A 13,641-nucleotide genomic window follows, 5' to 3' on the forward strand; every position below is an offset into this window, starting at 1 on the left:
CCACCTTTAAGAATGAGAAGCAACTTACCTTGGTGAGAGATTTCTGGGGGTCCTCGGTCAAGTTAGAATGAGCTTGTCCTTGGAATTCCTGATCTTTTGGAATGGCTTGTCCATTCCAAGTCTTTTAATTCTGCCACTCTTTCAGGAAAAGTCTAATGAAATTTTAGTCAATTCCCCGGGCATATTCAAATCTTTTTGTTTTATTTTGTTTTGTTTTGGTTTTTGGGTCACACTCGGCAGCGCTCAGGGGTTCCTCCTGGCTCTATGCTCAGAAATCACTTCTGGCAGGCTCGGAGGACCAAATGGGGTGCCGGGATTCGAACCACCGTTCTTCTGCATGCAAGGCAAACGCCCTATCTCCATGCTATCTCTCTGGCCCCAGCATATTCAAATCTTAAGTGTTTTGTTGACAATTGTTGAATTTATCACTTCCCCATATACATTTTACATTAATTTTTTATTTCACTTTAAACTTTAAACCATTGTGATTTACAAGGTTAATCATAGTTGGATTTTAGACACTCAATATTTCAGGACCAATCCCGACACTCATGTTCCCAGAGTCCATCCCATGCCACCTCCCACCCGGCTTTTGTTTTGGGCCACACATGGCAGCGTACAGGGGTTACTCCTGTCTCTGTGCTCAGAAATTGGGGGACCATATGGAATGCTGGGGATCAAACTCAGGTAGTCCAAGTGCAAGGCAAGTGCCTTACCCACTGTGTTATCACTCTGACCCCCAGCTTCACTCAATTTCTTTCCATCTTATTATATTCTGAGACCAAAAATGTTCTCAACAACCCCCGTTTAAACCATTACATTTTTCATGCAGTTATTCTAAATACCACATATAAATGCTGGATATGTCTTAAAAGTAATGAAGCAGTTATGGCCTTAATCATGGATCTTCAGATGTACCCACAGAAAAAGTCACTTGACACTCAATGTCTTTTGGATTTTCTCTCCAATTAGAATTCAAGTGAAATGAAATCTTAAACAGAAGTCTTCCTAAATCTTGCCCATACTCTGATGGGTTGATCGGAGTAATGAGTACATAATGAAAAATGAGTACATAATGACCTAATAAAAACATAGTCCTAACAATTCCATGAGCTTTTGAATTTTAAAGAAATGGTGGCAGCTGTTTTCATTTTGAAATGAAGCTCTAAGACATTAAGTGACTTGGCTGTCCACATGTGATCATAAAAGAGTCAGAGCTCAAACCCACCTTTCTGACCCCTAATCTTTCCTTTTCATCAGGCACCATTACTTAGAGAGGATCCCTTTCATCATGAAGCTCCCTTTAACCTTCTGAAAGATATTAAGGAACAGACATATAATCTCTAAAGAAAAAAGATACAAGACATACACGATTTGCAATTTTATTAACTTATGTCAACTTCCATTTTAGAAAAATCAGAGACAAAATATAGACCTTATATTTACATTTTTACAATGGAAATATTTACATCAGAGATATAAAGTGCAAAATAGTGTATAAAAACTCGAGACAACACAGACGGGAAGGACCATGCTTCCAGCAGGAAATTTTATGGCTGTTTTTTCCCTTTTATGAGTTGAACTGTAGAAGAACTTCACTGCTGCCTTATAATTTCACTGGTTCAGCTAGGGTCTCTCTCATCTTTTTAACTTGATTGCCTCTCAAAAAAATCAATCTTGTTTTGTATGGCTAATACAAAACAATCTTGGGTTCGCCACACGATCTTTTGGATTCACCTTTGATTCTATTCCAGCCATGTGGCTCAGGTCTTTTGAGTCTTACGGCTTGCAAACAGGCAGGGCCTTTGACTTAAGAGCAATTATTTTGGGGGCTGAAGCAATAGCACAGTGGATAAGGCATTTGCCTTGCATGCGGCCAACCCCGGTTCAATCCCTGGCAGTCCATAAGATTTCCTAAGCACCACCAGGAGTAATTCCTGAGTAACCAGGAGTAATCCTTAAGCATCACCAGTAAGGTTCCCCCCAAAGAAGCAGTTATTCTCCTTTACTAGATGTCTCTATCTCTAGACAGTAGTAGCAAAGTTTATTTGGTGGGGACTGATTTGCATTATCTAAGTCTTGCCTTAAATCCAGACCATGCAATTGTTAAAGTCTAACCCTGCACTTTACAGGGATGTAACCCAGAAAAGACTGTGAGTGAGTGGTCAGGGTCTCAGACGTTTTGCCCCTCATGGCACTCTTTTCTAAGTCCCTTTGGTTGGGATGAAGTTGTTCAGAATTCCAGGTTGTGGCTGACTAAGCAGCAGTGGCATAGGAGGACTTTCAAATGCTGTTAATGCAGGGATCTGGCCTCTACCTCAAAAATAACCAAAGAAGTCACCGAGCTACAGGTCCTTAAGCAAATGTGGTTCATTATTAGACTAGAAGTCACTGAAATGGAGGAAAGACAATTACCAAGGACAAAAACTTCCTTCCACCTGGCTATGTCCTGTTTACTCACTGGCTATTAAAAATTAAAGTAGAAGTTAAAAGTACTGAATAATCACACTACCACCCCTGCCCCGCAGGGAAACAAATTCTATTGAAATAGCACCAGATTGTGGAAAACAAACCTAAATAGGTAATATTTAAAAGGCCGATCTTTTAATATCAATATCTCTTCACCAGAGAGCTTTAGCTACATGTTCTCCTGTGCCTACTTACAAAAGTGTCTAGCATATGTCCATTATCAAGGTGATCCAAAAAGTAAATTGAGTCTATTAGAATAAGAGATCCAAAATTAAGAACTAAACTAAAATAATAGTGACAGTGATCACAAAAAAAAGAGATAGTACTTGAAACATTAAGATAGGCCAAAAGGTATTTATATATAGAAAGTTAGCAATAGCACATCAGATAGAAAACGATATGGAAGGTTGAAAACATTTTTTGCTTTGCTTTGCTTTGCTTTGCGCGCGCGCGCGCGCGCGTGTGTGTGTGTGTGTGTGTGTGTGTGTGTGTGTGTGTGTGTGTGTGACACATCCAGTGGTGCACAGAGCTTATTCCTGAATCTACATGCAAGAATTACTCCTGTCAGGCTGAGGGGACTGTATGGAGCGCCAGGTACCAAACTTAGGTTGGCTGAGTGCTGCGTTATCTCTATAGCTGGACTTTAAAACACTTCTGAAATTTTCTGAAGGCATTGGGAAACAAGAGCAACTGTTTCATTATCAAGCTCATTCATCAGTGAAATAAAGTTGTGTACATTTAAATATTGTACATCAAAATATACCAAAGAAAAAAGGGAAGGAAAAAAAGGAAGAAAAAGTGGCTTAGAAGAAAGTGTGACACAACAAATGTGACAATTTCTATAAAAAGCTTCCAATAAAAAGCCATAAAAATCAGCCAGGGGTTGCTAAGAAAGCTTGCAGTGTCCAGTAGGGCATGATGGATGTGCTGGGTTTGGGCGTTTTTGCTCCATTACTAAAATGTAATCAAACTTTTCTTATTAAAGAAGCACTCAAATACATGATACAATTCAAATCCTTTGGAGGTAATTTTCCTGCTCGTTCATGGAAGAGGCCATGATGGCGTCTCAGATGTTACTTGGTTGTTGTGTTTTCTTCCACAAGTTGGTTCTTACGTTATGAGACTCAGAAATGTAAGAGATGCTTATGTTTCTTAGACTAGAGACCCAGATTAGAGCTGTGTTTTCCCTCCTATGAAAAGCAGAGATCATTGAGTGCTTCTAAAAGAGAGGCTGTTCAAGTCTGCTGAAGGGGCTAGGTGGAAGGTCAGGATGCAGAGGGCCTCAGGACCATCCTCTTAGCTCAGGGGAGGACCTGAGAAAAACCTCAGAGAAAGTGAGCAGGAGATGTGCAAGAGATGAAGCAAGGCAGAGTGGGGAGCTGAAGGTGAATGGGGGGAGAGCTGGAGAACACAAGAAAAGGAGGGGCTTGCAAGACAAATGCCCTACCCCTGTGCTGCCGCTTTGGACCCAGGGGAGGCATTTGGTAAAGTGCCTAGAGTGTTTTAGACTCTTCCCATTGGCCAATTTCGAGAAAGAGGCTGTGGGGTACCTATGGCTGTGAAAATGGACCCCCAAAGTCCCCTCAGACTGATTTTGACCCGGCAAAGATGCTGCTTTTTGAACATCTTATCCTATTTTTAGTTTTGGTTGTTTGTTTGTTTTGTCTGCACCCAGTGGTGCTCAGGGCTTACTCCTGGCTTTGTGCTCGGATCACCTACTGCACCTGGCAGAGCATGGCCTAGCAGACCTTAGGTGGTGCTGGGGATAGAGCCTGGCTCAGCTGCATGCAAGACCAACGCCTTCCCCACTGGACTATCTCTCCAGCTCCACCCTCTTTTTGGTAAACAAAGGAGTGAAGTGAGAGGCAGGTTCCAGCAGGGGGTGGGATGGGAAGCCTTGGGGGACTCTGGGTCAGTGGGTGGTTGCCTCAGACCAAGGGGGCTTAGCACCAAGTTGCCTTCACAGGAGGCACTTTTGACCCAAAGGAAAATTGAGTGGGGGAGAAGTGACTTTTTAAAAGTCATAAGAAAAACACAATAGCTTGTGAAAACAAGACACCTTGCCTGACATCACAACAGGAGTGATAGGAAAACTTAAACCAAGAGCAAACTATATACAGGGAGATGTTTTCTCCTATCATAAAATAAGACCCACAGAAAAGTCCACAAAAAAGTGTGGACAGGCCTTTTGCAAATAATGGCCACAAGAAAACCAAGGTCAGCCTTCGTGCTTTGTTCATCTTGAAGTTATTCTGGAAACCCACGTTGCCCACTTCCTAATCCACAGTCACTCATTCAGGCTGCTGCTGGCTCTCCTGACACCATCATAAAAATTAGGTTCTAACTTCCTTAAAAGCATGGAACACACCCATTCCATGCATTAAAGTTTCCTGAGCAACACAAATAAGATAAAATAAAATAAAATAAAGCTTAAAAAAGTAAAACCTGAAATACTGAGGTAATGGTGATGAAATGTAAGACGTCTTACGCCCCCGTGTGTTTGAGGGCATCAGTGGGGATGGGTGCTGTAGGGGAGGAAAGAAGGTGCTGCTGGGGATGGAAAAGGGGCCAGTATGGTTGAATCAAATCCTCCTAGACTGAGGCCCCGCAGGGGAGATCCCCAATCAGCCAGGAAATAAATTTTAAAGTAAAAAAGCTTAAAAAATAAATGCCCTTTTGCTTTTAGGAAAAAGCAAAAGCAAACCCTGCCAAGCGGTGAAACGGATTTCCAAGCAATGTCCTAGGGGTGGGCCCACACCTGTTGGCAAATCCCCCCAGTGGCCACTGCTTCTTCATCTCTTCCCAGCATCCTCCTGACTTGCAGCCCAGGCCCTCTGTGAAGACAGGCAGGCCTTTCTGGAAACAAGTTGCACCAGAAATTTGAATAATGCGTATTTCCAGTCACTCCAATTAATTGCAGTTTGACCACAAAATCCACTTTGTTGGTTCCTTCTGGACGGTGATCATTTTTCCACTGACCACAGCGCCCCATAATCTGAATCTTCCCTGCTTACCACCATGGCCTGTCCTTCCTTCCCTGCAGTAACTGCCCAGGCCAAAGGGAGCGGAGTGGAGCACAGGGTGGCCTATGGGCCGAGCTTGCTTCTTTCTCCCAGGCCCGTGTATTTCAGTAGAGGTTAGTGATAAAAAAAAAAAAAAAAAACAAAACAAAAACAAAAAAACACTAGTTTTGGAATGGGCGAGTGCAAGGAAAGAGTGTTAGTCATCGAGGCCAGGGACCAAGCCAGCAGTTCCTTCTCAGTCTGTGTGAGATATATCTGTCTTCCTTGGTTGCTGCTGGCTCTGAGAGAAGGATTTGGCGGCTGTTGGGAAGGCCACTCGGCTGTCCCTGAGGCCCAGGATCCTGGCTCCATCAGCCATGAATTCACATATCTTTGACCCCCAAACAGACATGGAAGGGCCCTTGGCATGTGTCTGGCCCAGCCCAGCTCTCCCTTTTCAGGTCCAGAGAATTGACGACTGTTCCTAACATGCCCAAAAACATCCAAAGTGGAAATGAAGCAGAGTTGCCACTGTGGTCAGGGCTGGTCTGCAACACTGTGAGTAGGAGAAGCAATAAGCTGGGTCAAGTGCTTTTAACACTTCACTGAGAGAGACGTGATGCATTTAAAGCCAGGATGTGTGTTCTGGTGATTTATCTGCTCTGTCCTGGAACATTCTGGAAAGGGAGGCAGATGTTCCTTCAGGATGGGCTCATTGACGAGACCCTTTCTTTGCTGTGACTACCCGTGTGCTCCGTGCCGGGTCCATCTCAGCCTACCTTCCCCTTGGATGCAGCCAATGACGATCTGACATGATCTTCCACCCTGAGGCAAGTAGAGTTGAGAACAAGAGGCGTTTCAGTGCCAACCTTCCTGGCAGGCACAGAGAGCGCCCACGTAGTGTGGCAGAAAGAGGTCACAGGCCTTTCCACCACCGTCTCTCCTATATTCAGAAAGGCTTGGTCCAGAAGTCCTAGAACAGTGGCCTGCAGCTTCTCTCTGCCATTAGCTTAGTGCCAGCTGGGCACAGGCTCTGAGGCCTTTGGCAGCCTCCCTCCTTCCTCCTGCATCTACACGCCTTCTGTTCTAGCTTGCTACACTTAGGACCTTCGAAAGAACTCTAGGGAGGAATGGGAATCCTCCAGGCTGCACCACAAGAGATGAAAGGAAATCGATGGCTGGAGAAGGTGCTGGAAAGGTGCTGACGATGCCTCTAGGAGAGGCAGGGCTGGGTCAGAGAGACGCAGAGTGGAGCCCTTCAGTGGAGAACCACTGCCCAAGCAGCAGCATCAAGTCCCGCAGAGAATGCAAGGCCCGGACCAGTTCTGCTCCTCCAGCTGGGTTCCAGCCCTGAGAGAAGGCAGATGCCTCACTATTGCTCACCCCCCAAGCAGGTTCCCCTGGAGACATTGGGCTCGAGACCCTCCGTCCAGGGCAGCCGAGTGTCTCCCATCTCATGCCCAGTCTCTGGGCCGCTGGTTTCACTTCTTGGCAGCTAGCCAATCACTCTGGCCCTTGGGGAAGCGTAGAGAAGGGGTGTTGAGAAGGAGCACAGGGGGTTCTCCGTGGGTGGGGTCAGGGGTCCCCAGTTTGGATCTTCCCCCCTCCTCCATTTCCCTTTGATAACCCCTGGATTTGAGAAATGAGTGTGGCTGAGGCTCGTAGGAAGGTCCTATTGAGGGAGGGAGAAGGAAGGGTGCTCTGTGACCCCAGCCAGCTGCTGTAGCCCTGCTGCCCTGCCTGCCCCCACATCACACCCAACCCAGGCTGGCACTATTGGGCATCTCCGCTGCACCCTTCACAGTCAGGGCTCAGCTTAGTCCTTAGGGCCCCAGACAGGCACCTAACTGGTGCTTGATCCATTGCCTCTCTCACTTGCTCAGTGGGGCCGAGATATTTAGGGGTCCCCACCATGGGAGAGAATCAAGTTAAGTCCTGTGGGGACTCCCCTCTAAGAGTCACCTTTGAACGATAAAGTGAGCTGGAAGAGCAATGTTCTGGATTATTCCACGATAGTTGTTTCCACCCAGGAAAGCTTTGGCAGGCTCATGAGTCTGAGCCAGGCACCTGGGAGGGGGGCATGACTCCCCCACGTGGAGGGAGCCCATGTGCAGGGTCACTTCTCAGGTGCTTGTCTCCTCCAGTGCCCCAGAAGGTTTCTTCTAGAAGGAGCTGTTCCCTGGGTCTGCCCTGCCTTTCTACCCTGCTTTTCTCTTTAAGGGTGTGGCGTCTTAGGGGCTGGGGACCTAGAGTTATCTGAAAGGGTGTGAACGCCCAGAGCTAGGCCAGAGACCAGGCCTGAATGTGGTGGAGAGGAGAACACTCAGAGCCAGAGAATGGGCTGGTGACAGGTCCCTGAACCCCCGTCCCTGTGCTGTGTGGCCTTGGATGTGAGAAACTAATCTATGGGAGTCCTGAGCTGAGACTGTTCCCAGAACACTCCTCTGCTCGTCTGTGTTCATGGTTCGGAAGCAAAAAACATGCCACACACCTGTTTACACAGCACAATCCCATGCATGGCACAGTCCCAGAGCCTCAGGGGTGAGGCGGCCAGGAGGAGCAGTGACATTTGGGGAAACTGAGGCTGAAGTAGGTGGCTCCACTCCAGACGACTAAGGCTAGGGCAAGAAGCCGACTTGCTGTTGGCCAGGGCTCTCCCCTTTCGTGGGTACCACGTTCTGCCAGGTGAAAGGAGACGGGTGGACATCCCCCGGCCCGGTGGGGTACAGTGCGGGGTGAGGCTGAAATGGGCACGTGGGGCCACCCCTTCCTTAGAGACACCCAGCTCCACAGAGACACTGGCCACCCATCCTACAGTGAATGAGGATTTGAGTCTCCCAGTTCCTTGTCCCAGCTACTCCTGTTCGTTCATCCTCCTTCTTGTCCCTCTGGGCCCTGCACTGGGCTGAGTCAAGGCCTACAGGGAGGCTGGTGGGCCCAGGGTTCACAGCCCTCCATGAAAGAGGTACCAGCTGGTGGTGGAGACATAAGGTGCCAAACTGGAATTGTGTCAGGGAGGAGTGGACATGGGATCCAAACCTGTGGAGCTTCTGCTCAGGCATGAGGGAGAGCAGACTTTGGCTGCCAGACAGCTTGATGGGGCACAGGACCTTTCCTCCCTCTGGGGCTCTCCTGACACCTCCTCTGGTCCTGTTTCCTGCAACCGGTGTTTCTCTGGGTGGTGCTTGGGAAACTATAGGGTGTGTCGGGGATCAAGCTTGGGTCACTGCATGTACCCTGCTGTATTATCAATCCAGCCCCACCTTGACTTTTAAACTTAAAAACATCAAAAAATTCAAACCTTTTGGGGGTGCTACATCTGGAGGTGTTCAGGCTTGCTACTGGCTCTGTGCTCAGGGATCTCACCTGATGTTACTCAGGGGTCCATATATGGTACCAGGGATTGAACATGGATCAGTTGTGTGCAGGGCAACTATCATTCCAGAACTTGGCATTTAAAAAATTTTGGTTTCGCTTTGGGGGCACACCTGACAGTGCTCAGGAATCACTCCTGGTGGAGCCCAGTCGATCATGAAGTGCTAGGGATCAGAGGTGGGTCAGCAGTGTGCAAAGCAAGGACCTTATCTCACGCTGTATATTTCTCTGGCCCCAGAACTTGGCTTTGTTGCTGTTATTATTATTATTATTTATTATTATTTATTATTAATTATTATTATTATTTTTGAGCCACATCTCTCCAGGTACTCGGCTCTATGTTCAGGGCTGACTCCTGGCGGTGCTCATGGGACTTTTTTTGTGGTGCCAGGGCTTGGACTGAGCTGGCTGCATGCAAGGCAAATGTCCTGCCCTTTGAGCTCCTTCTTGGGTCCCAGCATTTGGCCTTTGAATAAGGCAGGAGCTCAGAGGAGGAACTGTCTGATTTTCAAAATGGGCGAACTGGGAAGGAGAATGTGACGGGGGACCTTCTGTGTGGATAACAGGGGTCCCACTTACACAAGTGTTTGGAAGGAACCCACAGTCCATAGTGGGGTTTCATAAATGGAAAGTCTCTGCTCTTCAGAGTGTGAGGAGCAAGGGTTCAAGTTTCTTTTGTACTTATTACTCCCAGAAAGGCCATTTAGAGGTCACTGAAAAGGTCTTCGGAAAGAGGGGGGTTTGCGGGCCCGGAGATAGCACAGCGGCGTTTGCCTTGCAAGCAGCCGATCCAGGACCAAAGGTGGTTGGTTCGAATCCCGGTGTCCCCTATGGTCCCCCGTGCCTGCCAGGAGCTATTTCTGAGCAGACAGCCAGGAGTAACCCCTGAGCACCGCCGGGTGTGGCCCAAAAACCAAAAACCAAAAAAAAAAAAAAAAAAGAGGGGGGTTTGCCCGCCCCACGCAGCCACCGTTTTAAGTCCTCAGAAGTAGCTTACAACAATGTGTGTGCAGCACTGACCTTGTGAAATGGGGTTTCCAGGGGCTAGAGAGATGTACTCCAGGAGTGACCCCTGAGCACAGAGTCAGGAGTAAGCCCTGAATAGAGCTGAGTGTGGCCCAAAAACTGAAAAAGGAGTTCCCCAAGAACTTTTCTAAGCAGAGAATGGAGGTCCCTGAACAATACTGTCTGATTATAACATTGATAGAGAAAAAGAAATTCCAGCAGACCCATGCCAGCTAGTGTTTTCTGAGGACCCGTTTTTCTTACACTTCATCTCACTTAGTCATAGTTTCCAAAAATGCATTTACATTGTTAAGTGGGGATGTTCTGTATAATGACCAGGAAGCAGCAAAACTCTTCTTTTTCTTGAAAAAAGGTTTGTGACATTAAATTTAAAATAATGTTATTTCATTTTTATTTATTTTGTCTTTAAAAAACGGACTTCTTGGAGCCAGAGTAGGTGGGGCCCATGCCGTGCATGTTGCAGACCCAAGTTCAATCCCTGGCACCCCATATGGTTCATCAGGAGTGATTCCTGAGTGCAGAGATAGGAGTAAGATCTAAGCACTGCCCGGTGTCCCCCTAAAAATCTCTGACTTCTCACTAGTTTATACCATTAGATAATTCAGCCCCGAGCCTCAGAGGTCCCAGGGCCTCCCCTATCGAGTGCTCCATCTCTTAAACAGCTGCAGATCTGAGCTGTCTCTGTCAGAGCAAACGACCAAGTGGTGAACTGTGATTGGCAGTTCTGGGTGGACAATGCACCAGTCGATGGCACCAGCAGCCCCCAGAGACAGGGCTGGTGACTCCAGTCGCACAGAAAAAAAGCCCTAGCTCAGAGCTGTAGGAACAAGCCCCCTGGTGCCCCAGGAAAGGGGGATTTCCTGCACACCTGAACTCTAAAAGGGTCCCACAACATTCTGAACCGCAGACATGGGTCTGAGAGACAGAACTGCTCCTAGCTGCCAGACTTAATGTGTCCAAATTGCCCCCCTCGGCCTCCTGGGACTTGCTACCTCACGAGAAAGCATGCAACTGTGTAGGGATGCAGCGGGAGTGTGCGTTGCTGGGTTTCATTTTCCCTTTAATAACCAAAACCCATCCATTTCAGTGTTCCTAGTCACACCTCGCTCGGCCAATCGCTGTGCCTCCTCCACATTTCTGTGAACTCACACACGGGGGAAGGCAGCCTGCACCCCAGCGTCTGTGGGGTCCCCCTTTTGGCACCAGAACTCAATTTATTCAGCACCCATCCTTAATTAGTGCACACAAACACCATGCAAACATACGGCATGCTCACAAAGAGTGTATTAGCGCCGGGGACTTATACGTCTTGCAAACAAACAAAAGGTTAAGAGGTTGGCATTTTCTGTACAAAATATGTAGGGCTTTCTTTTTCTTTCTTTCTTTTTTTTTTAATAATCTGTAAGATGCATCATCCGTCTGGCATTTTCAAAGAGTGAAAACTGTATAAAAATAAATACTCTATGTACAAACACACACTCAGGCCAATCCCAGGTTAGAGGCGTCACTGCAAAACAAACACAAAACAACATTGTTAGTGTCTGTAGTGCTTGTTTCTGGCGGGGCTGGGGGGAAGAAAGGAAGGAAGTCCTTGATCCTGGCTTCGAACTGGCGGGACATGAACTTCTGCAGGTATGGACCCCAACTGTCCCACACTCCAGGGCAGACCATCAGAAACTCTCTATTCGGCCACCAGAGGGCACCTGCTCTCCATGCTACCTGCGCTGGTTTCACAGCACAGGGGCCATTGTGGGGTGAACCAACCTGAGGACCTTGGCTTCTCAGAGACATTGAGGTAGGTGGCAGTGATGGGGCTGTTCTTCCTGACCAGCTCCATAGTACCCACCTCCTAACCAGCATCTGCCACCCTAGAAGCTGCTTCTGGGAATAAGGTAGGGACTAGCCCCACATGCCTCTCATATCTTTTTGAGGAACTAGTCAATGAACAAGGTTCTGGGCCTTCTGCAGAGGGGGTTGATTCACCTCCTTCGAAGCTCAGTCTGGCTACCTGACTTCTCACTAGTTTATACTATTAGATAATTCATAATGAGGTTTGCTATAAGCACAGTTGGGGACCCCTGCCCTGGGGTGGGATGATCCGGCTCCCTGGAGCACTGTGTTGAGCGGCTGGGGAAGTCCTTGCAGGGAGGCAGGTCAGGCCTGGGCCAGTTTACAGTTGCCGCCTTCCCTTGGATCAGCAGAGAGCTGGTCCCACTCTGGGCTCTGGGATCCTGGCGGAGGGAGATGCGAACAGGCTTGGGGGTACCAGGGCAAGTGTGGTTGACAGAAACTACAGGCTCAGAAGCAGAGTCCTGGAAGAGGAAGGGTGCCGGGCTCACTCCTGAAAACTGGAAACTCTAACTTTGGGGTAGGGAAAAACAGGGCCCTAGAGCCCCCAGAGGAAGGATCTGAGGTCATGAGTGAGTGTACGGGCCTCTTGCAGCTGGAGAAACGTCACCAAAGGCCCAAGTGACCTGATAAGCCCAAAGCTGAGGCCCTGTTGCCTTTGGCATGTGTAAGGCCTTGAACTGAATCCCTCAGTGTGGAAATAAAGCTAACACCCAAGGTCTGATACTGGCTGGGTGCTACCATCAAACCCAGGACCACAAAGAGCACAAGGGGGCCTCTGTGTGGCCACATGGAAACTGCCTGGGGTGGGCTGAAGCCTCAGGAAGGAGCCTTGAACATTCTCCCAGTGCGTGTGGGCCTGGGTGGCCCCTTCCCCAGGGGCTCCCTTCCACTTGGTGCCAGAGACAGGCCAGCAGGGTGCTTACCTTGTTCCAGCAGCCCTGGATGGGTAAGCCATCTTCGCCCTGCGGGAGGAAGGCAGGCCAGGAGTCAGAGTCTCTGTGAAGACTCCCAGCAGACAGCCAGGGACAGGGGATGAAGGAACAAACTTGCTGTAGTGTCTGTCCCCTGCCTTTCTTTCTTTCTTATTTTTCCTTTTCGATTTTCGGACCATACCCGGAAGTGCTGAGGTTACTCCTGGCTCTGTGCTCAGGAATCATTACTGGCAGACTCAGGAATCATATGAAGTGCCAGGGATCGAACCTGGGTCAGTTGCATGCAAAGCAAATGCTCTCCTCATTATGCTATCATGCAGGCCCCTCTTCCTTTCATTTTTCGGATTTGGTCCACAGCCAGTTGTGCTCTGGACTGCCTTCTGTCTCTGCACTCAAGGATCCCTTCACATGGGGCTTTGGGGGAGAACCTTAGGTGTTGCCTAGGACTGAACCCAGGTCAGGTGCATGCACAGTAAGTGCCCTCCCTGCTGTGCTATCTTTCCAGTCCCTGTTGGCTCTTTCTTCTCTCTCCACAGAAGCCTTGAAGAATGCTGGGTGATGACGGGCACTCAGGTGCCTCAGTTTCCCCTCTGTCAAACCCAGGGAAGACAAAATCAAAAGGCCAGGAGGGTGACCCCAGCCAGGCCCTCCCATTCTCTGATTTTTCTCAGAATCTCCCCAGTTCCCATGTGCTGGCCATTCAACGAGGACAGGAGACTTTCTGGGTATTGCAACCTGGCCCTGGTGCCTGCACAAAGTAACAAGGATTTTGGGCATAGCTTGGGCCCCACCAGACATGCAGGGAGAAATGGATAAGCAGGGTGGGGTCAGCTGTGCACCCCAGGTCCTCCATGCTGGAGACACCCCCAGAGCACCTGGTGCCTGGAGACCTGCCAAGTTTCCTCAGCCCCTGACCCCCGAGCCTGGGAATTTTGGAGAAGCAGGTGGGGACCGGGTGAAGGACCTGGCCCCAGCTCTTTAGATGG

At 48.5% G+C, this 13,641-nt stretch overlaps 1 protein-coding gene across 1 annotated transcript in view; it reads right to left on the reverse strand.

Annotated features, from left to right (window-relative positions):
* Positions 1-11,141: 11,141 nt before the first annotated feature.
* Positions 11,142-13,641, reverse strand: part of COL13A1 (collagen type XIII alpha 1 chain) — a 126,687-nt gene continuing 124,187 nt past the window's right edge. The window contains exons 38-39 of the mRNA XM_049790509.1: positions 12,647-12,685; positions 11,142-11,379 (exon numbers count right to left, since the gene is read on the reverse strand). Coding sequence (XP_049646466.1) covers positions 11,377-11,379; positions 12,647-12,685 — 42 coding nt within the window. The 3' untranslated portion in view covers positions 11,142-11,376. The remainder of the gene's footprint in view (positions 11,380-12,646; positions 12,686-13,641) is intronic.

The sequence above is a fragment of the Suncus etruscus genome, chromosome 17, assembly GCF_024139225.1.
Source record: "Suncus etruscus isolate mSunEtr1 chromosome 17, mSunEtr1.pri.cur, whole genome shotgun sequence".
Classification (NCBI taxonomy): Eukaryota; Metazoa; Chordata; class Mammalia; order Eulipotyphla; family Soricidae; genus Suncus; species Suncus etruscus.